At 40.7% G+C, this 27,276-nt stretch overlaps 1 protein-coding gene across 3 annotated transcripts in view; it reads left to right on the plus strand.

The window, feature by feature from the left end:
- The window catches only part of LGR5 (leucine rich repeat containing G protein-coupled receptor 5), a gene marked incomplete at both ends in the record, with an annotated part of 121,338 nt that overhangs the window by 74,650 nt on the left and 19,412 nt on the right, over window positions 1-27,276 (plus strand). For 2 of the 3 annotated variants that reach the window (XM_079716020.1, XM_079716021.1), the window contains 4 exons: window positions 7,059-7,130; window positions 22,166-22,381; window positions 24,123-24,194; window positions 26,981-27,049. In XM_079716020.1, coding sequence (XP_079572146.1) covers window positions 7,059-7,130; window positions 22,166-22,381; window positions 24,123-24,194; window positions 26,981-27,049 — 429 coding nt within the window. The remainder of the gene's footprint in view (window positions 1-7,058; window positions 7,131-22,165; window positions 22,382-24,122; window positions 24,195-26,980; window positions 27,050-27,276) is intronic. The other variant, XM_079716022.1, reaches the window with a different exon arrangement.

Raw genomic sequence — 27,276 nt, forward strand, 5'->3', positions numbered from 1 at the left:
CAAATCCTAAGGTTAATCCATTATGTGGTGAAATTCTAGGCTGTAGCACCAATTCTAATGTGCTTATATTTCCACGAATCCAGCAAAATATTTGGAACCATTCAAAATGCATCACGTAAATCAAGTTTAGATGAGACACCTAAGATGTTTTCCCTGTGTCGAGATAGGTACCACTAAGTATTTTGGAAATTTGTCAAATAAATTATATTGGAATGAATTATTTTAATTCATTGACAAAATGTATATTGGATATACTGAACTAGACTGTGTGTGTGTGTGCACGTGCGCATGTATGCACACACACCACTCAAAGTGGCATTGAACAAATTATTGCTGGAAAGACAAAGATCAGTAAGTATGGCCATGCCCTTGAAGAGTTTAGAATCTAGTGGTAGATTGTGGGATCAAGATAATGTGACCAAGACAGATGAACAGATCCCTCTGATTCTGTGGAACTACAGAGGTTGGGAAGGACTCTGTCCAGTCTGATGGTTCAAATTCGACTTCCTAGGAGAGATGTTTCTCCAAAGAGTTGACCTAGAAGCCAAACCTTGAACCAACCATCCACATAAGGTAGTCGACTGAGGGGACACCATACATAGAGACACAGAGGCAGGAGGAACCTGGGATGAACAGACAGCCCTACGCAGGTGGTACTTAAGCATTCAGGAGAAGATGGAGAGTATCTGGAGAAGAGCCTGGAGAGAGAGAAAAGGTCCTGGTCACCAGGATCCTGTATGTCATGTCAAAAAAGCTTAGACATTATTATGTCCTAAGCATGATGAGAAGCCAAGAAAAAGATGTAAGCAAGAAAATGGGGGCCTCCCTGGTGGCGCAGTGGTTGAGAGTCCGCCTGCCGATGCAGGGGATACGGGTTCATGCCCCCGGTCTGGGAGGATCCCATATGCCGCGGAGCGGCTGGGCCTGTGAGCCATGGCCGCTGGGCCTGCGCGTCCGGAGCCTGTGCTCCGCAACGGGAGAGGCCACAACAGTGAGAGGCCCGCATACCGCAAAAAAAAAAAAAAAAGAAAGAAAAGAAAATGGCACTTTCAGACTTTGCACTTCAGCTGGATCGTTATCAATGTGAGGGGGATTCAAAAGGAGCAAGACCCCTGCCAGGAATAGTATTCACTCTTCTCTTTATTTTGCTGACTTAAAGACTAGTATTCAATGAGCAAATCCAATTGTCAAGTATTTGGAAAGTATTTAGTGTTAGAGCAATGCTTCTCAACCATGGTCATCACGCCTGCCACAGAATGTTCTGGAAATTTGTGGAGGCATCTTTGGTTTTCCAGGTGATTGGCATGTAGTAACTTGTCCTGTGATGAGCTGCTCAGCCCAGCATAAAGAATCCCCCTGCATCCCTCTTGACTTCTGACTGTCCCTCCACATCAAACTTCAATCAATAATACTTTCATACATAATCATACTGAAAGGTTTTACATGAAGTTCTGCATACGCCTAATAATCTGTACAGGAAAAGTTAAATGGTATAAATATAGTCTCTCAAAATCATTGACTAGTTAACACAGATTGTGCATCCTGTGATTTCTACCCACATATTTATTTGAAAATGATATTAGTGCAGTAGAAGAATTACCTCAGAAACCACAAAACAAATTAAAGCTATGTAACTGTGAAGTTGTAAAACGTCTTCTTAAAAATAACTATTATTAAATTAGTAGAGAAACATGAAACACAGGGCTCTCACTGAATCTCATTAACAAAGTCTGCTTTATAAATATTTCGTATATGGCCTTTTAAAATGTTGGGAGCACAATCATACAAAATCTATGCTGAGATAACTATATAATGATTTATTTATTTGGGGGTAGCCTGTTGCATTTTTAATATTACTCTTCCACTATCCGGCAGGGTCTACCACCCAACTACTATGCAGGTGGTATCATGACTTTCTTTTTCCAGTTTAGCCTCAATTCCCTCTTACCTATGGCGGGATGTGCTCCCAAGGGCCTCGTGAAGTACTGGAGAACAGATGCTCACCTCAGCGTGCAATGGAACTTTGAGATAGGATGGATGTTCTCTGTGGTATTTCAGTCCTATCTCGTAAAAGAGAGAGAATTATTTTGATATCACTCTTATCTATAAGGAACACTCATTTGTGAGAATGTAATACTTTCTTATTTTCTCCACTGCAACATCTATAATATGTCTTGGTATGTTATCTTTGTTTTAATAAAAGTTATTTCCTTCTTTCCCATAAAACATTACATAAAATAAGTATAATCTGTTATATGTCTTAACTGTAGATCTTATTCTAGTATCCATTTAGACCTCTACTCTCATTTCCCTGTTCTTGCACAGAATAACTTCTGATCATGTTACTTTTCTCATACACAACCTTATTCATTAAAAGTGGAGGCAGGGCTTCCCTGGTGGCGCAGTGGTTGAGAATTCGCCTGCCGATGCAGGGGACACGGGTTCGTGCCCCAGTCCGGGAGGATCCCACATGCCGTGGAGTGGCTGGGCCCGTGAGCCATGGCTGTTGGGCCTGCGTGTCCGGAGCCTGTGCTCCACAACAGGAGAGGCCACAACAGTGAGAGGCCCACATACCGCAAAAAAAAAAAATGGAGGCAAACATCTGACTCTTTCATAGAAATACCTCCTTGGATAGTCATATCTGAGCATCACATATATAATAATACATATATCCCTTTATTATAAATTACTTATATTTCTCCTTTATCATACAGTTAGGGCAGTACATTATGTTGATTTTTTTTCTTTAAAATGATGTGTGTAAATGGCCATATTTTTATGAATTTTATCTTAATATAATGGATGAAGCATTACAAAATATTTGGTATTAAAGGGAGACTTGGGTCCAATAGGGTTGAGAACCACAGTGCTAGAGGTAAAATGCTGAACAAGACAGGCCTGGTCCTACCATTGTGGAAAGTGACTCAAATGTTTTATGAAGTCCAAAAGTCATTGGAAGAAAGAAATAACTGATTATATTGTAGCATGGTGAGAAAGATAATATACAAGTAATATTCATCTGGGGCCCTGATCATATAAGGAGGGTAAGAAAGGATCTGGAAAAGAAGAGAAAGATAAGAGTAATCCAGTCCTAGAAGACAGGAAATGAAGATAGCAACAGCCCTCCTTGGTGAGGACTGTTTTATATCAGAAATCTTGTTACTGTGAGCTCTGGAAGATCACTAAAATTTAAGATGATTATCCCTGTAAATATTGGCCTTCATAAAAGGTTACTGGCTTAGTATTGCAAAATACCCAGTCCCATGGAATTCTGAACCAGGCTACCCTCAACAAAGGTTCATTTTCTTGTGTAGGCCATTCAGTCGAGGAATGGCTTATTCTCTTGCCAGCACCAGAACCAAAGCCACATGGAGGTGATGGATAAAACTAACCATAGGAAAGGCACAACTAAAATTCTCTCCTTCCCAGAAAAGAGCCTGGATAGCTACTTGATATCTAAACATAGGACAAGTAGGCAGAGGAAATACCTAAGGATCAAGCCATTGTTACAGAGTCCTCTTTCAACGTATAATTTCCTCTCACCTGCTTCACAGTACCTGTACTTGACCTTATTTAGTCCTGTTGGCCAAAAAAAAAAAAAGATAACCAAAAAATTTATTGTTAAAGTAGCTTGGGGACACTGTATGTAATTGTGAATATTTTACAGTTTTAAAGCTCCTCAGGGAAAGAAATTAAGAAAATATGAAGTCATCCTTTGCCTCTAGAGATAGTGTTTCATTTTCTTTTCTCACCCATATGTGAATGATAAAAATGAAGTTGTAAGTACCTAAACCCATATTCAGTTCGTGGTACATTCTGCTTGTATTTGCTGCATTGAATAAAGGATTATTTATAAAAGAAATCTGCAACCATGTTGTGAATGCTCTGTTTTAATTGCACTCCATAGTACTATAAAACCTTTGTTTTGTTTCCCACTGGAATATCTTAAACAAAAACAGGATTTTCTAATTAACTCACTGAAGACCTATAAGGTTATAATGGAGATAATTTGCTCTTGTTTTGTCATTTGAAAGTAATTAAACAAAAGTTCTTTATTTAAGGAGAGATCAGGACTTAAGTGATTTTCTTTATTTATATTTTTGGTATTTAACTGGTAGAAGTGGTTGAAAATTAAATTGCTGGGAGGTAGCTCAGGGGTAGCTTTAAAAGGTATCATTAGTAAAGCTTGTTTAAGTTCCATTTTCTGAAGGTAGATATATAGAACTACTGAGAAACTTTGCAACTATTCAATGAAGAAAAGCCATTTAAATATCTCTTATCCTCTACTCCAGTTTTCCAATATTCTAGAAAGACCACGTTATAAGAGTTTCACTGTCCGGTTAGCAAAGCATAGGAGGACAGTTCCGTACACACTTTGAGCCAGTAATATATTACCTATAAAGTTTACACATCAATTAAGTCTATTATCTGTATCTTATCACTTAAATTTATCACACAATTAGAGAGTGACTTTGAAAACATTTCTGTCAAGTTAAAATTATATCATATATTAAAACTGCTTGGAAAGGTATAAAATAACATATAAATGTAAACTTTTAATATTTAGGTAAATTATGCAAAATACGGCATTCAAGCTACAATTTTCCCAATTACCTAACCGGTAATTGAAGTGTGAACTCTCTCTAAATCTTGACTTTGTTCATAAGGAACCAATGTATTTTGAGACTTTTGATTTATGAAATGTTAATTGAATTCAAGTTTAAAATAATGAAATTACTTGTTTAAAACCGTTGGATTGGGGCTTCCCTGGTGGCGCAGTGGTTGAGAGTCCGCGTGCCGATGCAGGGGACGCGGGTTCGTGCCCCGGTCCGGGAGGATCCCACATGCCGCGGAGCGGCTGGGCCCGTGAGCCATGGCCACTGAGCCTGTGCGTCCGGAGCCTGTGCTCCGCAACGGGAGAGGCCACAACAGTGAGAGGCCCACGTACCACAAATAAATAAATAAATAATAAATAAATAAATAACTTGCATCATTCAAAAAAAAAAAAAAAAAACTGCTGGATTACAAGTGACAGAATTATGATCCTTAGAAAACAGAATCTCAGCCATAGTGAGAAAAGCATAAATTTTATGATCTCCAAATATTTTACACGTCTTATTTGATATGAGCTCATATTTGCATATATGAAAGTATAATAAATGCCTTCATATTGTAATCCGCAAACAACTCATCAATCAGATGGTATTATTCTATTCCCATCACACAGATAAAAGTCCAACGGTCAAGAAGGGTAAATAGTTTGCTTGCCAAGACTCAAAACTTAGACCTTATCTCCAATCTTGATGTAGCCTCAAGTTCAGGTGAAAATATTCTTAGAAATACTTAGCAGAGCATAGGGTGGTTCTCAGTGTGTGGTGCCTTGACCAGCAGCACCAAGATCACCTGAGAGTTTGTTAAAAATGCAAATTCTCGGACCCATACCCAGATCTACTGAACCAGGAACTTTGAGGGTGGAACACAGAAAACAGTGTTCTAACAAGCCTTCCAGTGAATTCTGATGACACCTAAAGTTTGAGAACCACTGGCATAGAGGGGTTTTTTTTGGCCAATTTTATTTTCTCATTAATTAAAATGTCACTATATCATTAGTTTTGAGAAGAGGACTTATCAATTTATACAGAAAGGGCCAACCTTTATTGAACGCTTACCAGGCAGCAGGTATTGTTCTATGTACTTTCACTCATTAGATCATCACAATAAGCCCTGGGGGTGGATATTATTACTGATCACTGAGATGTGGCAAGATTGAATGATTTCCCTGAGGTCACGGGGCTACTGGCAGGGAAGAGGTAGTCAGATCCGAGAACCCATGCTCTTAATCATACTGTGAAAGGCGTACAACCTGAGAATTTGTACAATTATTCCTCAAGAGAATGCTGCAAGGGACAATGGAAAGTACATCAAGCTTTGGAGTCAGACATACCTGGCGTTGAATCCCAGGTAGTCATCTAATGAAAAGAGACTTCAGTTGTGGAGATGAGAGAACCAGGCAAATAGTTTCCGAAAATCCAAGTATAAATTTGTGACCTAATAAGTAGAAATATTTATTTAAAATGTCTTTTAAAAATGCTTTCCTAAAATAGTTTCCTGCCTCTGGCTTACATAGACCATGAAATGGTGGCTGGGGGTTGGGCAGAATGGCTGCGAAATTATTGTGCTATAAACATTTATGAATGAGGTAGCAAAATATAAGAAATCTAGTGGGAATTTTTCCATACTATTTCCCACTAGCAATGATATATTTTATTTCACTGTTGCCAGGTGTCTCCATTCTGTAGTCCCCATGTTCTGATCAGAACTGTTGAACCTAGGTGAGCAAAAGTGCAATTGTTCACAAGAAGCATTAATTTATATCAAAATATGATCATGCACAAGAAGGGAGAAGATCTTTAATATCCTCCTACTCTTATCCTTATTTCCATTTTGTCTAATCTAATTGTCATCACAGTGATCCTTTTAAAACATAAATAAGATCACATCATTCCCCCCCACTTAAACCCTTCAACAAGAGTTTATCACCACATTTAAAATAAAGCCTGCAAGTCCTTCATGAGATGTCCTTAGGTTGTCTCCCAATCTCTTGCTCTCAGTTACTCCTCCTCAGTCACAATGACCCTTTGCTCCTCCTTTAACAAGTCAAGCAAGCTCCGGCCTCAGGGCCTTTGCACTTGCTCTTCCCTCTTCCTCAGTAACTTTCCAGATGTTCCCATGTTTTGTTCCATGACGCCATTCTGATCTCTACTCAAATATCACCTCCTAAGAGAGATCTTCTCTGACCACCTTTAGAATCAAATTCTCACCCCTTGTTACCATCTATCCCAAATCCATGTTTTGTTTTCTGTTCATAGTACCTATCACTTGTCTCAAGTTATATACTCATTTGTTAATTTTAAATTATGTCACTCTTCACAGGCCAAGGTTGTGCCTGATGCTCAGCTGTTTCCCTGACACCTAGAACAGTGCCTGACACTGCTATGCCAGTTATTGTTAATTATTGCTGTCTTTAATGTTTTTTTTTCATTTGTTTCAATGTGCAGTATGCTGCAGAATAATCACCTAAGACAGGTACCCACAGAAGCTCTACAGAATTTGCGAAGCCTTCAATCACTGTAAGTATAGTTGAAATTCCAACATGTTATCAGTATCAGTTTGGGAAGGAGCATTGAAATGTCCAAATGACCATTTTAGTAAGTTCCTTGGGTGGGGACCAAACCTAAATAAGTTGCCAGTGAGAGTTTCCATTAGAGCAACAATTCTTTGCATCCTCATTAAACAATATGTATGAGAGAGACCAGTGTTGGGGTTTGAGGTTTCAGGGCAGAGATTTAATCAGAAAACATGCAATGAAAAGCCTCTTGTATATGTTGGTATCACAGGACAAAAATCCAGGATCTTGTCCTATACAGTACAGTCCCTATACAGTATTTTAGCTCCTGAATTCAAATCAGGAATAATACTTTCTCCTTTTATCTAGAAAAAAAGAGTCAAAATCTAGACCTCTTGGCATCTTCAGTTTCTTCTGTTTTTAGATTATCCGAGCTGCCCTGTAATGCAATTTTGCTGAGTCAAATAAAGGCTTAATTTTTTGAGTTCTGTATGCATACCAGGGGTCCTCAATTCAGGAAGCTAAGATCTAATGGTATCTCTTAAAGTCATACTGGGCAGGTCTACTAACCAGGAGCTTCCTCACCACCACACACAGACATACAAACATATTCACAAACAGTCCCACAGATATACACACACATACCTCAGATTCACACACCACACACAGACACACAAACACACACAGCAGTGGTGTTGGTGTTCCTTACTCTGAATCCACAACTTTTCCATTAGGAGGTTCCACCCTCCTCTGATTTAAAACCTCTGAATGAATAAAAATTAGTTATTCCTCACACAAAGAACTTTCTCACCAGCTAGATGTTTTGGAGCTTGGGTTGTAAGCTGTGGTTCACAGTGATTATTTGGCAGCACTATGCCATGAGTTCTTGATCAGTATCTGCATCTCATCAGAATGTATAAGTGTATTGGAAATGTTGCATGATTTCCAGTATCCACATGTGTGATATATGTTTTCATCTTACTTACACTGGAGGTCCTCATCTGTCAAACAAAATACTGGTTTCTGGTCTAGAATGATGAGAGAGATAAATGCATTAAAAAGGCAAATAAATATTGCAGACTCGAGTTGAACATCATTGTAAAGAATACATCGGTTAACAATTACACATAGTTCGCTTAATGTCTTTTACTGAGGTGATACAAGAGAAGGAGGAACGTGAGCTCTGGAGATGCTACTTTCTTCCTTTGATCTTTTTTCTTCTTTTTAATGAAAGCAAATCTGTGCTTGAGACCATTTTAAGCTTTTTATTCCAGTCGAACAAAGTGACTTCCTAGGTTCTCACCAGCCTAGAGATAAACAAGCCCACAAGAGCCCCTTTGTGGCAGGGGATGGGTCTGCTGCCTTTTCAGGAGCTCTGTAATGACATCACAGTATCACTCCCCCTTTGCGGAACAAGCCTTTTCCTGAAGGAAAGAACCAGCCAGAGCAGCAAAACACCCTGGAGGTGGGTTATCTGTGTCAGGGCACGGGGTCTAATGGCTGAATTGAAAAACGAGATAATAGCAGTGGCCAATAGGATCTTTAAACAGCTGTGAGGCAGGCGGAAGATAGAAGGATAAGAGTTTGTAACCAAAAGCCACTATCAGCTGAAAGAAGATCACAAACAGAACACCCACAGAAGTGAACCCTTTGAGAAAGCGAAAACCATGAATCTTTTGTTCGCTCGAACTGGGTGGTGCCTCTCTGATCAACGTGTTCAGATTTAGTTTCTTACCGTCTAGATATTTATTGTTCACCAGGTGTCTCTTGCATTTGGTGTCTGGTTCACAAAAACAATGACTTTGGAAACCTTATAAATATTTGTTCCCTGTGAAAAAGCCAAGGGTTAACTTTCTAGCAGGATGCTATCACATCCAAACAGAGGCATCGAGATAGATCTTCAGCCCCCAGTGCACACTGGATTGTATCGGCCAGTTATGTAATGTTTGTCCGGGGTCCCTTTGTCCAGAGCACGGCAGACCACGTGAGATGATGAATGTTGGCAGTGTGTGCAGCTATGACACTTTGTCTCACTTACATTTTTTGTGCTACTTTGATACAAGCATTAAGATATGACTCAAAAAAACATATGCTTAACCACCAACCACACAGAAACTGTATTCTACCAACCAAAGGAGTCCCCTACCCACTCTGGAGGTTTGGGCTACTGTGAACCCTTTTAAAGTTTTACTGTTGTCCCAGATGCAAGTTGTTTAATAGTATTTCTCCTGCCTCCTTCAAGCAGTTCCAAAAATAAAAACAGATTTGAGTCTAATGGTCATTGCAAACGTGCATTCCTTATCCATTGTCCATTCATTTTGCATGCATACTTCAGCCTCTGTGCTACTTTCATATCAATACAAATAACAAAGAGGGTGAAACCTGTCGCATCCATGACACCTGGGAGGCTTCCGTTCAGCTACCTATCCAGCTCTTCTTGGACTACAGTCAACCCTTAGACCTCCACTTAGCCCTTTTTCTAATGGTTCCTCTTTTCTCTTTCTTGAATTCACTCTATTTTTCTCCACTTTATTCTTTTCCTTGTATTATTCATTCACTCTCTAAGAAGCACTCTGCATTCCCCAGGGGCTGGGAGTGCATCACCCATATGCATTCCTGGCTTTGCAACTTCTAAAGGGGGGCTTCTCAATTCCGGCTGCAAAGAATAATCATCTGGAGAGTCCGGAAGCCTAGGCTGCACCCCAGACCAATGAAAATCAGAACCTCTGAGTAGGAGACCCAAACATCAGGGTTTTCTAACGGTTTAATGATATAGGTAAGTGCTTCTTAAATGAAGATTGGGAAAATGAGTGTCCTAAGATGATTTGTAAATATCCTCCTGAACTCTTCAAACTTGAAATAATAACAAAGTCCATATTTTGCATTCTAGTGTAAACTAATATGAAATAAAAGTAATGGGCCTTTTATTCAAAAAGTTGCCTTGTTTGTGCTTAATTGAAATAGCTCACATCTACCTATTAGTTCTACTGACAATCTGGGGCAGATAAAGTTAGGAGGCCACATGCTGTATTATCCTGCTATTCGAATGTGTCTATGGACCGGCAACATCAGCACTTCCCGAGACATGCAGAACATTGGGCCCCATCTCTGTGTAGCTTGATCAAAAGCTTCATTTTAACAAAATCCTCAGGGGATATATATACATGGTGCATTTGAGAATTAAAATTTTTAGTGTCTATGACGTGAACAAAGCAGTCTACAAACCAAAAATGGTTGAGAACTACTGAAATAGATCATGGGTATACTTTGCCCCACCCATACAGACTGGGCTTCATTGAATAAACTTTAAGAAACTTGATTTATATTGAAGTTGGGAACCTTGCTCTGAGTAAGAAACAAATTGTACTTATATTTCAAGGGATGTAATTTTCATTGATTCCATGTAAACAACAAATATTTTGCTTTGTTCATAATGAAAACACATAGGTACATTTGTGTTCTTTGAACTCTCTGCTGATGCTTACAAACTGCTCAGCTAAAGAATAAGAGGGCTTGTCCATGTGCCAGAGCCCAGTAGCCCAGAGCCTGCCCCTGTACAATATGTACGTTAGGTTTCTGACAAGGCAATGACAGCCCAGACACCAGTTGGCCTTTTGTAATGTAATCAAATATAACTTAATTTCCTTTCTGTTTTTTGGAAAGGAATAGGAAATGTAATCAGAATTCACAGTGAATTGGATTTCACCAAAAAACTTTTGGCATTATAGTCATTTGAGGACTAGGATCAGATTACAGTGATTTGATGGAAACTCAAAACTTAACCCTCCCATAACCTCACACCTTTGTATTAATAGTTAGGAAATCGATCTATGAAAAAAAATCATTGCTTCACTTGTTGATTGTCATTAATGATGTTCAAGCACCTCACTGTCATTAGTGGAAGTTCAAGGTGATCAAAGAGAATGACACATTCATGTTTGTCCAGTTAACCAGGATATTACTTAATACATGTTGATTTTCATGCCAAGTCTGCACTAGCGAAACTAATTGTGGAAAATGCACAATCACAAAAATAATGAGTTGGTAAACAGAAAATGAAGGGAGAATTAGACATGTCTTTAGCATTGTCTCTATTCTCCAATGAGCTAATAATCTACTTTAGAGTCAAGACATTATTTTAAAAGCCGAGAAGAATATATAACTCCTGCCTGGAATAAGATCTGCCTGAGCATCTTATTGTGACATCAGCTTAAGGGCTACAGACACCCCCCTCCTTGGACCCGGTGAAATGTCAATAACTTCACCTCAACTCTTCATAGTAGGGTTTTGCTACTAATAATCCAAAAAGAGAATAAGCAGGAAGAGGAAGTGAGGAGGAATCGCAGTGCCGAGCAGAAAGTAAGGCAAGCCTGGAACCAGCAGCAGTTCTCCACTGCTAATGTCCAGGAGCCTATTGGGTTTCAGGCCCAGGCTAAAGAGTGGGAAGGAAGTAACAGAAGACAAGGAGCAGAAGAAAAGAAAGCAAAGGGAGGTAACCGAGAGGATAAGATTAAAAGATCAAAAGGGCTAAAAAAAACAAAGCAATGGTTTTAGTATTAGTGACATTATTCCTTCCACTAAAATAGTGTCCAGAAAGAGAAATTTTAAGTTTACATAACAAAAATACACCATGATCTTGGTGTATTTTGTTTTTCACAGAAGTGCCATCATATTAGGTACGCCTAGGGATAGAGGAGCACTGAGAAGTTCTAGAGGCCAAGGCTTTTGTCTGTTGCACTCTTCGGAGTTCATTTCACACACCATGTGGAAACCAGCACGCAGTGAATTGTTCTGAAGAGGAGTTTTGCCTTGTCCCCCTCCCCCCATTTAAACATTAGGAGAAAGTTATTTTCAAAGGCGAAGGAGCCCTTTTTCCACAAGAAGAGAGAGATCAAATTGGAGCACAGTCTTCAGAATCCAATGAAAAAGAAATGTGAAGACTTTAAGCAAGACCCAGGCATGAAATATTGTGACATCAGGTTATCTGCCCGTGCTATGATAAATCACAGACATGACAGTCATATCAGATAGACAACCAAAAGAGAACATGGATGTTATAGAATGAGAAGTAAGATGAACTTTTTTTAGTCTTGTACTGTGAAATAAAGGTTAACTTTGGAAAGTAGGTTGAACTCGGGAGAAGCTAAAACAATGACGGCTATGGGAAGGCACACTGTGAACGGGGCAAAGTGTTTCCCCCTCTTCAGGAGAGATGGGGTCTTGATGACTTGTGAAAAGGCACATAAAGAAGCAGTAAAGAGGCTTCCCTGGTGGTGCAGTGGTTGAGAATCTGCCTGCCAATGCAGGGGACACGGGTTCGATCCCTGGTCCAGGAAGATCCCACATGCCATGGAGCCGCTAAGCCCGTGCACCACAACTACTGAAGCCCGTGCACCACAACTACTGAAGCCCGCGCACCTAGATCCCCTGCTCGGCAACTAGAGAAAGCCCGCGCGCAGCAACAAAGGCCCAACACAGCCAAAAATAAATAAATAAAATAAATAAATTTATTTTAAAAAAAGAAGCAGCAAAGTATAGGAACAGGACAAGGACAAAATCAAAAACACCCTCAGTTATAAAAGCAGGAGCCGTCAATATTTACTAAAACTCGTACCTGCATCACCCTCGAAGAAACCTCATGAGGTGGGAGCCAAGATTATCCCTTCCTTAGTGAGGAGGAAGGAGAAAACTCAGAAAGGTTAATTGACCTTCTCAAGGTCATTTGGCTTTAATAGAGTCAGGCTAGAGGTAAGTCTGGGATAAAAATTCTGGTCTTTCTGGCTCCAAAATCTGCCAATTTTACCACTACGCTATTGTGCTTCCCTGAGCAAATCCACTACAGAGAACGGGCACGCAACAGAAAGCACTAATGTGAGGGGAAGGAACCTGACAGAAACAAACAGTACCTCTAGGTATATGGTTATGGAGGTTTACAAAAAGGAGGAAAAGCAGTAATGCTTCAGGACAGAAATAAATAAATTGAGGAAGGGAAGAGAACAATATTCATTCATGTGTGGACCAGTCAGACTTTTTTACTGTTTCCCTACGCATTTGGTTGTCTATTCCCTCATTACCTGGGAGATGGAATTTGTCTCCACTTTCCTGATGAGGAAACTATAGGTGAGAAAAGGGTATCTTGTTCATATTGCAAAGGTAAGAGTTGATTAGACAAAGAGAAGAGGGAAGAACTTTCCAGACAAAGGGAACTACATGTGCAAAACCTTGTGGTGATGGTGCGGGGAGAGGGGAGCTGGTACACCAAGGATCAGAAACAAGACCAGTGTGGCCGAAGCAGGAAGCATGAGGCGGGAGAAGTACAAGAAGAGCCTAGTGAGGCGGGTGGGGTCCAGACCCCTTGAAAGCTCTTTGGGACATGTCACAAATTCTAGTCTTTATTGTAAAAGCAGTGAGAATCCACTGGAAGATTTTGGGCATGATTGGATCTGTGTTACTGAAATAGTCTAGGAGAGAAAGGAGAACTTTGTCAGGATGGGGGCAGTGGAGACAGAGAAAGGGAAATGGATCTGAGAAAGTTTTAGATGAAATTAGCAGTATTTGGTAATGAATTGGCTACAAAGAATGAAGGAGAAAGAGGTGTGGAGGATGATTCCTAAGTTCCTGGTTTATATAATCACATATTTACTCAAGCCCATCACTGAGATAAGAAATGCTGGTAGAGCATGACATTTGGGGAGATAATGAGTGTGGTCTTGAACATTTTCAAAACCAAATGTCTTGTTTAAGGAAGAACAACTCAGTAGAGATGTCACATAGGCAGCTTGAAATCCAGATCTAGATCTCAAAGAAAACTGAAACGTAGGTTAGGTCCTTCTACCATGCATTTCCTGTTACCTAACACTTCATTGTAATGATTTGACAGACTACCCTTTAGAAAACATGCTCTATAAACCATGTCTGCCTGGTTTACTGCTAGATCTCCAGCACCAGGTACTGTACCTGCAAAGAAAGCACCCAAGAAATACCTGTTGAACTGAACCAAAGCATCAAACTCTAAATGATGTTCTAAACAGCTGCTCAAGATCAGCTAATCTCCCCCGCTTTGACCGTAGCCTGCATTCACTGATCTCCCTGGCTCCAAGCTCTTACCTCTGTACCCTGGTTTGTCCTCCCTGCCCTCCCTGAGCCGAGAGTTGGGTCCCAGTGTTTCCTTGAGGGATTTTGAAGTTGATCTGTCTACAAGATTTAGCTTTCCCATTGGCTTAGCTGAGGACTCCCCACTTCAAGAATAGGGTTGAGAGAGGAACCATAATATTGTCTCAGGTTGATGAGATTCAGATTAGGCAGGAGTGAGAGGATGTTCCTGAACACAAGGCTCAGAGGTACTGTGGGAAGAAGCTACAAAAGGGACTTGACTGGGACACAGAAATAAGAGAAAAGTTTAGCTAGATAAGGTGGATGAGCTTTGAATATAAGAATGGAAAATTTGGGTTTGAAAGGAATGGTAACATGGGAGAACTGTGGATTCCTAACGGGCGTGACATAGAGCCCAGTTGTAGGGAGACTCGTCTGGCAGCAGCCTGCAGGATTAATTGAAGAGATAAGAGATCAAAAGCAAAAGGACCAGCTAGAGGCTGTTGTAGTGACGCAGGTGTGAAGAGATAAGAGACTTAATAGGCAGTGGAAGTCGACACTCTTGGAGATGAAGATAAATGGAGAGACCTTGGTGAATGTTAGTCTGGACAGCAATGGAAGATGCAAAAATGACCCCCGGATTTCAAACCCTGGTAGTAGCTGGGAGACTAACGGTGCTCCTGACAAAAAGGAGGTCTTTGTTTTCTATGGAGAAAAATGAAGCTAAAGAAGTCAATGCTCATGTTACTTTGGCTGTAGATCATCTCCCTGTTAAAAAATTCACAGCCATGGTGACCTCGGATAAACTGAGCAATTCCATGTAAATTGACTTTAAAATATATTTCTCATTGGAGTCTTGTACTTCCCAGTGATGCCAGAGAGGCAGAGGTTTGGTTCTATTAGACACTTCGTACAGCTACTAGTCGAGCCAGCTGACTAGTCTCTAAATTATTTTTTTTTGTAACTAAATATATTTTTTAATCCTGAAAAAACTCCTGGTAATCATCCGAGAGAAAGAATAAATGATATGACTATTAGTTCTGACAGGAGCATATCTGACCCTTCCCAAGAAAAGTTACAATTAGAACTCCAGGGTTTGTTTTTTGGTGAAAGAAGTTGACCTCAATCACCATTAGTGGATTTGTCCATCTGTAGGTAATTACAGAAACTAGAGTTGGGACTAGTCTCTAAGTTACTACACTTCAGTGAACCTATAGAGTTTCCCTCTCCCCAAGCTGCAAAGACGGAAAAAACTTTTTTACCTTTTCAGAGACAAGTCTAAAGCAATAATTTTTCTTCCTGGTTTTACATTAAGTTTACCAGTAAATAAGATGGAGAATAGAAAGATGGAAGAAGAACTTCCCATATAAGCAATCATGGTGTTTATATGAATTCATATGCTTAGTATTTTCCTAGGTTATAGATGGGAAATTTCATTAGAAGGTGGAATCCCACATTGTCATGATTTCATAAATATTAAAAAACTATACTAACAATAAAAATGACTCATATTATTAGGAAGAATTCATATAAATCAACACGAATTCAATCTGTAAGAGTTCATATAGATAAAATTCTATCCAGATAGTATTATTATAATGATCTGACAAATTCAATTCCAATGATCCACTGGTTTCAGTGCAATCAAATTCAGTAAAATTTCACCATAACAAAGACTTTAGGGAATTGGTCAAATTGTGTTATATACAAGCTTGGAACTACATGCTTTTCATTTCATAGTAAAAGTTAGATAATAATGGAAACTTTTCATTTCTTAACATTTTATAAATGAACTAAATCACTGTGTTCATTTGACTCTTCAGGAATTGTTCAAAATGGTCTCATAAAATGTACAAATGTGTGTACAAGAGAGTTGATCACTTGTTTAAAACTTATGAAGAAAAATGCTCATCCAAATATAAAATAGCTGTGTCAAATGCTGTGCTTCATAGTTCTGTTTATTGTAAGAGTCCCATAAGCTGTATTATACCTGCAGCTGCAGCATTCTTCACACCTTTGACTTTTTTTTTTCTCCAGTCATCCATGTTAATAATTGACAATATTACAGTCATCTGAGATGGGAATTAGCCAACATCAATGGGTTATCTTTTGATTAACGCTTTCTTCCTTGTAGTTAATGGCTCATCAAAGACATTCTCAAACAAAGATATAAGTTTGTGTGATACATTGGCAAGGTAGCATATACAAGATATATGTAAAGGGCTATTTTCTGGAGAAACAATAGCAAGAATTACCTCATAGATTCTCTAATCCCTACCATAATGCCATCTATAAAGCAAAAATTCCTTTCAGGAGTGTGGAGCAGATTGGCAAAATGTTTCTTTTAAAAGAGAAAATTTGTAAAATTAAGCTTTTATGAATGAAAACATTAGGGAAAAACTTCAGAGAGAAGTTAAGAAAATAAGCACTTTTTTTTTGCCATTGCCTAACATTAAAAATTGATTTTTTCTTTTTTTTTTTTTGCCTGTTACGTTCCAGCTCTTCCTCACATAAGATACACTGATATTACAGAACTGTATTCACGGTGAACATGCAGTTCTGTTTTATCTTTATTTTGTATAATACTGGGTAACATTCATCCCTGCATGGTTCCCTCCACCCAGTTGCCCAGAACACTAAGCCACCATAGCTTCTTTGTCTTCCCTTCTGGTCACATCCAGCAAATCTGACCAACCACGTTTGGTCAGACCCACTTATTTAACATCTTTCATACCAGGCCTTCCTCCACATTCCCATACTTCTTTAAAGCACTCCTCCTTTCTCACCCTGATGACTGCAACTGCCTTGATCACTTCCTGTCCCCCCAGCCCCTCTTGCACACAGCTATCAGACTGACCTTTCCACAGCACATCCATTATTAGGATGTTCACTCTGGAGACAACACGACACCCCCATCCCAGAGAAAGAGTTTTATGCAGATCTTGAAGATCACTTGGGGGAAGGTGAGACGTTTCTCATAGGTTTAGTAATCCAGAAACTTTCTGGGAGTGAAGTTATTCAGACTCCAAACGCTTACCTTGTATACGCAAAGTTGTTGAAGACTGTCAGGGTGAAATGGATGGTCCTGACCAGGTGCCAGTGGTGAGGAGAGACAACCCAGAGTCCCTGAGAAACAGCCCCCTTGGCCCAGCAGTTTGTGCAGTAGAATCCCTTTTGGCAATGGTAGAGCCCTCCGGCCTCCAGGCTTCCCTCCAGAGAAGGAGTTTCAACATATGCGCAACAGGCATGACGAATCCATTTCTCATCACTTGTGGTCCTCTAAGTGACACCATAGAGGCTCATAGTTAATAAAAATTCTGTTCTTGCACTAGATGATATCATATTTTTCCTCAGCCATTTTCGCCTTTGGGGACTTTTTGGACCTTTGCTGGAGAAACACAAAACATGTGTGCATCTCCTTTTCTCTGTGAAGGAAGCCTTCCTATAACACCAATCAAAACATGCAGTGCTGGGCTTCCCTGGTGGTGCAGTGGTTGAGAGTCCGCCTGCTGATGCAGGGTGACGCGGGTTGGTGCCCCGGTCCGGGAAGATCCCACATGCCGCGGAGCGGCTGGGCCCGTGAGCCATGGCCGCTGAGCCTGCGCGTCCGGAGCCTGCGCTCCGCAACGGGAGAGGCCACAACAGTGAGAGACCCGCGTACCGCAAAAAAAAAACCCCAAAAAACATGCAGTGCTGGGGCTTTCCTGGTGGCGCGGTCGTTGAGAATCTGCCTGCCGATGCAGGGGACACGGGTTTGTGCCCCGGTCCGGGAGGATCCCACATGCCGCGGAGCGGCTGGGCCCGTGAGCCATGGCCGCTGAGCCTGCGCGTCCGGAGCCTGCGCTCAGCAAAGGGAGGGGCCACAACAGTGAGAGGCCCGCGTACCGCAAATATATATACATATAAAACATGAAGTGCTGGACATATGTATTAAGGATGTACAGTGAGTAGAAAATCAGCCAGCCTGCCAGTCCATATGACCCAAAAAAAAAAAAAAAAAAAAAAAAATGGCAATCTTCGATAGAGAGATTTGAAATTACAAAGGATTAAGATGCTTCAGAACAAACAAAAGAAACTTCAGGGCAGGGGGAATGATACTACTTCCTAAATGTGAAGATTTTTCTCCAGTAATAAGCCTATCATTTGTAGAGTGCTTTACTGTTTGCAAAACCCTTCTGCATATATTTTTCTCATTTAATTCCCATAGCAATTGTGTGACATGTTGTGATTCTGCTTTACAGATATGAAAACTGACCCTCAGAGAAATTCATCAGAATGCCCCTAATCTCAGAATTTAATAAGTGACAGAGTCTTGACTTAAATTTGTGTCTTAATTCTCCTAACTCAGCGCACTTTCCAGTTTACCATATGCTCATTATGTAGGTGGTTGCATGTGACATAGGAAGTAGGGTAACATTTTATTTTATCTATCATTTTCTGTAAGTTACAAGTAACATACAGAGCATAAAATGGGTGCCATTTCCTATATAGTGACTACTTTTCAAATTGCATTTCAAGATCATAAATAATTAAGAGGTTTGTTTGTCCAGAAGAAGGTGAGGCCACTCCCTTTGTTAAAGTGTTTCATTTTGCTACATCTAACTGCACCGCAGGCTTTATGCTGCCTCTGCCCCTTTATTGATGGATAATTAAATGCCAAGATCACTGCTAGGAACTTTCTCTGAGGATGTGCCATCTATCACATGTCACCACTTCTTCTTTGCCTTCAGAGTGAAGATGTACTCTTCAGTAATGTATCAGGAACACAACTATTTGCCCTTTGTGATACTGAGATATAGATAGACAGACAGATAGATAGATAGATAGATAGATAGGTGGGTAGATAGATATAAATATAGATACACACACACACACATACAGGTAATGATAATACTGAAGGCTGAAAAGTAAGGGTGTCTGATCGCAGACACCTCTTCATCATTTCTGTTATGAGGGATGAAAGAAGTAGTCTGCATGTCTCAGAACTGAAATTCACTGACAAGCTGGCACTCATAGTCAACTTTTGGCTAAGGGAAAATTCTAACAGACTTCTTTTTTTCTGACTGGTTTTATGGTCAAAAGACAAAAATGCTAACTGTTAACCCACTTCAAGCAGTAATAATTTAAAAATCATTAAGGTGCTTTATAGTTTACAAAGTCTTGTTGTGTTATTTTCTTTAGTAAGATAGAGTTACCCCCAATTTACAGATGTGAAAGCTGAAGTCTGTTGACTTGGCCATGGTCATACAGCTGCTATCTGACTTGGACCCAAAATTTCTCATCCCAAACCTCTGCACTGATTCACAGGTTCTGAGCTGACTATGCACACACACACACACACACACACACCTTTGTGACTTGCAGGAAATAGAAATGAAAACCAAAAAACCCTTAAAAAGTGCAGCCATATAATGTAGTTATTCTTGTTGCTCCTGATAATATTATAGAACCACATTTCTACGTGTGTTTCACGTACTGTGTTCTCGCGTTTTACTTACACTCCAGTGCTTAACGATTGCATTTTCAAGCATATGAATGGAAAACGCCCAGCTGCCCCACCAGACCAGGTTGACATAATATGAGCTTTCTGTTTACTCACTGAATAGGCACAATTCGTGCCCTGCCAGCTGCTTTGTCCACAGTCTTAACCTTGCTCTGTAAGAACCACCTGTATGAGTGGTTGGATGATGAATTCTATACTCTGGTTTGCCTTGGGATCTTCTGTTAAGATTGACTCAGATAATACCTCTGAGCGTGAACAATATACCACTTTCTGAAATAGGTTTGGACCACTACAGCCAGGTGGACATGGACTTCAAAACACCGCATTGAGAAGGAATACCATTTATGGGGATCTTCTTGGATGAAGAAACTGTTGAGAAAGAGAAACGTTTAATGCTGCACTCAGGATACCTGAGTACTGGGTCAGGGTGTATTAGTATTTGGAGTATTAGGACTGTGAAGAATTGCCCCGTCCTACTCATTTTAGATGGCAAATTGCTCTAAGATCACGGTGTAGAAGCCAGATTACATCCTTTTTACTGGAGGTGGGAGATGATTCATAAAAGACACCTATCCAGAGAAATGGACTTTTTAACATTGGAAACTGATACCAGGGTCACTTCAAGATCCAGCAGAAACTTTGGTAGTAACTTAAATAGCCAAAAAGACAAGCCTGTGACTCAATGCAGAGAAAGCCTTTTCTGTACATGTAACCTGATAGCTACACTGAACCTGAATGTCAGTCCTTTTCAGGACTTAGAAGCACTTGTAGTTTCAACGCATAAGCAACTAGCAATCATCAGTACGTCAACTAAAACTCGGAAATTCATATTATCTAAATAAAATCTTCATGCTTTAATCAGTGCAGTCATTAAGGAGAGTTTACATATGTGCTTTACTCTTAGTCAAACAAAAACAAGCACCTCCTCAGGCCCCAATGACATTATACCTTATTTGAACACGGGCCGAGCATGTTGTTGCTGGAATAAGGGGAAGAGACGGTGTTGAGTTCGTCTAAACCTCTCCAGTTCCATTTGTAGACAGAACCTTGAGATATTTGGAAGCTGCGTTTCTGCTGCCTGAAATGATAGTTGTTCTACTGGAAATTTAATTGTGAGTGGGCTGTGACACCGGACTTGTTTGTTCCAAGTGACCTTATCTCAGTATCAAAACTTGGCCCAGGGCCTTGAGGGCATCCCTCCCCATTCAGTCAGAGAAGCAGGAGCCAGGGCATGAGTGGAGTGAAATGTGTGACCAAAAGTGAGGAAGCTGCTTTCCACTGAGATTAGCTCCCTACCACAGAGAACTCTATTTCTAAACTGTTTAAATTTGGTCTGCAGGAGATTATTTTGTGATCCTTGTGTGCTTCCTGCATCTGTTTCGTCTTAAGCGCTTCCTAAAACATTTTTCAAAATCCACTCGTGATTTTCTAATCCTTCCTAATACATGCGCTGCTTAAAATGCACCTCTTCTCTTTCTTTAATCCTAGCTTTGAAAACGCAAACAAATGTGTGAGCCTTGAGAACAGACTGGAAAAAATGAATGAGGGCTGTCGGATGCATAGCTGAATGTTGATGGTTCTGTTGTTCACGCACCTTACAGGAAATTTCAATCTGCCTGGTCACTTCAATATGAAAAGTTAAGGCATTGTCATTACAGCCGTTGTTTATGTTTAGGATTAGGGTGAAATAAATGTATTGCACTCCCTCTGCTGGCCCTGAAGCTGCAACAGTTTATTAACTAGACCTATTTTTAGATGTATTTCCCCATTAAAAAAAAAAAATCGTGTATAGAAAAAGCAAGCAAAAACTGGGAAAGCTGTTAATTTTATTATTCGTTTAAAATGTCAAGAAAAACAAACATCTGCTCAGTGCCTTTGGTTCGGATGAGCAAGAAAGCCTGCAGGTTTAGGCTTTTCAGCACAATAGTAAGAAAAGGTGGGGGGGGCTCCTCCCTTCTCCCTGAGGCAGGCCTCTGACAGCCTTGTAAAAATTACTTCGTCCCTTTCAAATACTGAAATTATCTTTTCCCAGAGCTAGTCAATAAGTATGTTTTGTGTGTTCAAAACAGTCCAGGAAAGTAACAGCCTTTGTTTGTCTTGGGGTGGGAAGGAGGAAAGAAGGTGTCTTTCTCCTGGTGTCAGAAAGGGAAGCTAAAAGATCAGGCTGAAACGTTATACCCCAGGGGAGGCCACTTCCTTGCCGGAAAGCATGTTATCCACAAGGCTGGAAGAGAATCACGGCACCGTGGAATTTTACAGCAGTGGTTCTACTCATGAGTGAGAAGAGGCTACCAGGAGAGCAGAATGCTCCAGATGTCAGGGGGTCCTGAGGGCCCCGAGCCCTGTTTCACTCCTATTAATCAACATATTGAGGTTTTCCTGCACGGCGCATCTTGTGCCTGGGCTTCGCTCTCTGCTTCTGCTCTTGCTTGCTCTCTTCCCAGGCGTCTGGATGCCAACCACATCAGCTCCGTGCCCCCCAGCTGTTTCAGTGGCCTGTATTCTCTGAGGCACCTGTGGCTGGATGACAACGCACTGACAGAAATCCCTGTCCAGGCTTTCAGAAGTTTATCAGCACTGCAGGCCATGACCTTGGCCCTGAACAAAATACACCACATACCAGACAACGCCTTTAGAAACCTCTCCAGCTTGGTGGTTCTGTAAGTTTTATTGATTTTTTTTCCTCTCTCTTTTAACAGTTTCTAAATTCACTGTAACACCTTGTAATTCACTGTAAGACCTTGACCTTAAACAGATTGCCCTTCAGACTTTGAATAGGGACATTTTAAGGGAGGGAAAACCCCCCAAAATGACTCATAAATGTTCTAATTGTGTAAAAGAATTAAACAGCATTTATCGAGCACCTGCCAAGGGCCAAGCACTGCTAGGCATTCAAAGATAACAAAATATGACCTCTGTCTTAGGGAAGCCATTGTGTATTGTACATGTAATCACCACACCGTATGGTTAGTCCTGTGACCGAAGTTAATAAAAAAAATCCCTTATTTCTGATAATAATTTATAATGCAGGTCAAATTGAAATATGCCCTTCTTATTATTTAATAAGAACTTCTTGAACCCCTTCCAACAAGGGAACAGAAGCAAGGAATGAACCCTTGACAGCGAGCTATGCATTTGTATGGCTTTCTTCCTTTGAGGTCCAGATTTCACTATTTCGAGTAAATCAAAAAGATTCTCAAGTAATAGTTTGAAAACTAATCAGTTCAAGAGTGTAGAAGAATGCCCCACATGTATAACATAATAGTCAACCAATCCTGATATAGGACAACAGTAGCTGCTTGACAGCCTCTAAGAGCAGTTTGCATGGTGACTTCGTGGAAGGCGTCTTCTGCACTGTTTCTGGCTTTGCTCCATGCCCCCCACCAGCCCATCGCTGTCTTCAATCACTCCACTTTTCCTGATGACACGTCAGTCTCTTGCACTGCAGTATATACACCTTTGAGGGCTGGCCAGCATCTCATCCATCTTTTTAGGCTCCCCTCAACCCTCTTTCCTCATGTGTTGCATGTAAAAGATCCTCAATAAATGTCACAAAGATGTCACATGAAACCAACATATATTTATTAGAATGAAAACATTAGTCTGAAAGGATAGGACATGTGGGGTGAAAGTAACAAATTTCTATACTGAATTTCACATACAAAGGTGATGCTTCTATCCCACCAGAAGCTGGGTAGGTGCTTTAATTTTTCCCTCCACTAGAGGGAATGGATTTACAGAGATCCAGCTATTCTTTTTCCCCCATCCTTAAGCCCATTTTCCAAAAACCCCTTTATGACTTGGTCCAGTTTTCAGTTATGCACACAGCTCTTCTCACTGGCCCTGACCTAACCGACTTAACCATTGAGCCAAAGATGATAATTAGAGCCATTTATACTATGTCAAGATAACTACTCTCCTTGGGCAGCCAAAACATCTGATCCCCATTCTCTGTGGCTGAGATTGTTGTTTCCTCTTAACCTGTAGCCCTACCCTGGGAATGTAGCCATGATAAGCCATCAGCTTTAATAGAGAATGTGCTTAGTACACCTAGGACCTTCCCTCCATCCTCCATTTGTCAGTGTTGGTCAGAATCTCTATTTAGTGTCCTACATCCCAAAGCCATACTGAACAACCTGAATTTACTTTTATCAGTCTCGTTGCTCACTCCGTGATTATTATACATTCCATGCTACCTCAAATATAGAATCATCTGTGGGAAGAGTGAACGGGGCAGATAGCCTTTAAAACAAACAAACAAAAACGTTAAACAAAGCATTTCTTATATATAATCAGTGCATTCTTTCGCATAAGTTTCTTTGGATTTCAGCAATCAAAATGTTGTGCCTAAGTTTCCATGTGCAGTGTGCCTTCATGACTGTCAGTAATGTTCTCCTTCAGGCATCTCCATAACAATAGAATCCACTCCCTGGGAAAGAAATGCTTTGATGGGCTCCACAGCCTGGAGACTCTGTGAGTTGACCTTTTATTTGTTTCCCTTTTTTCAGTGTTTTCATGACTATTCTGAAGGAATCAAAATAGCCTTAAAGTCAGACTTGCTATTTGGTTTGGTTAATTGCCTGAGTTTTAAACAGATATTTACAGTGGCTTCATCTTACCCTCACACACACACCCTACAGAGCTGAACAATAAAACTGAGATTTTATTTTAATCTATCAAGAGTGATAAATTAGTTAGAATCATTATAAGCTAAATGAGATGTCCTCTACTGAGCAGTGACTGTTTGCTTAGGAATGTGTGCTCTGTCAAGGATTGGTTCCATATTGTCACTCAGGCTCACTATTCATGAGTCTGGTCCAACCCCCCGAAGGAGAGGATGCAGAGTAGCAAATGCCAAACTCTGTCCAATCCAAAAGGAACAGGCGTCTCATTAGCAAATGGTGAAGCTTCCTGCTGAAGCAACTCAGAAGTCTACAAAATAGTAACAGTGGTACATTTACTGAGCGTATCTCTAACCAATATTGTACTGAGCACTCAGCATACATTGTTTCAGTCACTCCTACAAGCATCCCATGAGAGCAGGTGCTACCATACCATTTTAGGCTCCAGTAAGGTTAAGTTACTTTATCAACACGACATAGCCAGTCAGCGCATAACTGGGATTTGCTTCCTTCCCTAGTTTGACTCCAAAATCCATGCTTACCACTATACCCTACTTCCAAAGAGTAGGGCAAAACCTCAGTTCTGAGTTGGTATCTGTAATAAAAATGCATAGAGTCCAGCCAGCTGACCACTCAGAGCCACAGCGAGAGCAGTTCTTATGGGCCTCTCCAGGGCTGAGCTGTTTCCTAGGGGAGGGGCTCCTCTTCATCGCCCTGTTGAGTAAGAGGCCTAATGAGGATGCCGTGACAGGCAGTGAGGACACCGTGTGTGCTGGGAGAGGAAGTGGTTCCAGCTGCGCCCTCCTCACCTCCATGTTTTTAACACTCAAGTGTAATAAGCCACACAGCGCCGCTGAATCTACAACGCTGGCTCTGACCAGGACTGCAGAAGGACATGACCAAAGACCACGTCTTGTATGGCTTTGGAGCCCTTGTTCATTTGCATACAGACCTTAGCACTTTGTACCTGGTCAATTTAGCTTCTAACCAGATCTGGGTCCACTCATTTCCTGCAGGACCTAACAGCTGTCCTTCCAGGGCAACTTAAGTCACTCTGCGCTTCCTCTTAGAAAGGAGGAATCATCCTCATAAGGAGATGCCAAAGGTGAACTTGTCCAGGCGGGACTTTGAAGTCAACTTAAAGGCACAGGCAAGCTGTTCCCATCAGCGGCTTGGAAAAATTAGAACATCTCCCTTATTTACACAAAGGCTGGGCTGGGGAATATTAGCAATGGATAGCACCTGCCGGTCCTTTTCAACACAACAGGAATAAAAAAACAAGATGGGCTTTGATAGGTATTTCCATAAATGGTCTTCCCCATCCCCCCGACCGGGGCGCTTGAGGTAAGGACCCAGGATTGCAAATTCATGCAATACATGCATTCAGGGCAAATTCATGTGAGTCTCAATGTCCCCTCTTCCCTCGCCTTGCCCAGGGCTACAGAGGCTCAGTAGGTTGGTTATTCCCAACCTCCTCCTTTCCCTCACTAAAAATCTAAGTAATTTATAAGGACCCAATCCTCGTTTAATCAAAACAGAGCATCTGGAGAGATTTACAAACAGGAAGAAAATTTATGTCCACAAAAGACACAAGTTTCCTGCCTGCTGTATAGCTTAAGGATGGTTTGTGCCAGACAAGTAGGAATCTTGATTCATGTTTAACTTGGTCAAATTATCTCTCTCTTAAAGTTAAATAGCAATTCTTCCCCACAGAGGAAGATCTAACCACATCTGATTGCCTGACCAAAAGGTTTTTCTGTGTCATCTGGGAAATCTGCCGTTCCCAGAGACAAGGAGGCAATTACTTTTTCATATGGAGATGTAGATAAACGGTGGAGTTAAGTCTATAAAGTGCTTGTGAGTAATGGAACTGAAAAGCCATTTGTGTCATAACAGATAGAGGAACGAATGATTTGAGATTGTTTGGCCATTCCGTCTCTATGCAGGAAGGATGATAGAGAGCTTTGCCTCACAGACCGAGGAAAACGTCACCTTTCGGACCTGAATCTTTATTTGTGACCGTGTGGAAATTCTAGACCTGAGGTCGTTCCTGAGAGTACCCTGTACCACATAAGCCTCTCCAAAAGCAGGCTATCATCCTGGACCTCAGGCTGGGAGAAAGACAGGAACTGTACCAGAGTCAGGAACAAAGCCACTCTCCTAGATGTCCTCTCAGGAGAGACTCTGAAAAGCAGTGGGACAAAGTCAGAGAATGGAGGAGGGGACCGGAAAGTGGATGTGGTTCCGGAGCCCCGAGGAGGGTACAGACTAGCTGGCAGCTTGGTGAGCGGGGTTCGGGAGAAGAGCTACAGCGGCCAGCTGCCAACACCTGGCCAAGTGTCCCTCCCGCTTGGACATTCACTCTGCTGTATGTCCCCTCCCTTCTTTTAATGCCCAGTGCCATTGAGCCGTGACTCTTTGAAATTTCTCATGACCAGTCTAATGACCATTTTAATGCAGATACTTGTGGAATGATGGTGGTCAGCCAACCAACACAATCTCTCTTCATTAAGAAAAGGAATGAGAATTGTTATCAATGATACTGGTCCATGGGAAGGGCATGTTAACGTTCCTTGTAAATGTAATATATATGAATTTTTAAGTGAAAAACTGAACATATTATTTACTTATTTTCAGAGATTTAAATTATAATAATCTTGATGAATTCCCCACTGCAATCAGGACACTGTCCAACCTTAAAGAACTGTAAGTAGGACAAATTTAGTGGGAGAACTATTCTTTGTGAATTTATATTAAAGTATGTTTGACTATTGCACCTAATACGACTTACTAGAAAAATTTAAAAGGTCATGTAAATAATGATTAACTACATCCAAAATGTATTTTAATTTGCTTCCATCACCAACAAACAGCAGATAATCTTTTTTTAATCTATAATGGATTTCTCTAATATATATATATTAGAAAAAAGG

Source organism: Hyperoodon ampullatus, assembly GCF_949752795.1.
Source record: "Hyperoodon ampullatus genome assembly, chromosome: 11".
Taxonomy (NCBI): Eukaryota; Metazoa; Chordata; class Mammalia; order Artiodactyla; family Ziphiidae; genus Hyperoodon; species Hyperoodon ampullatus.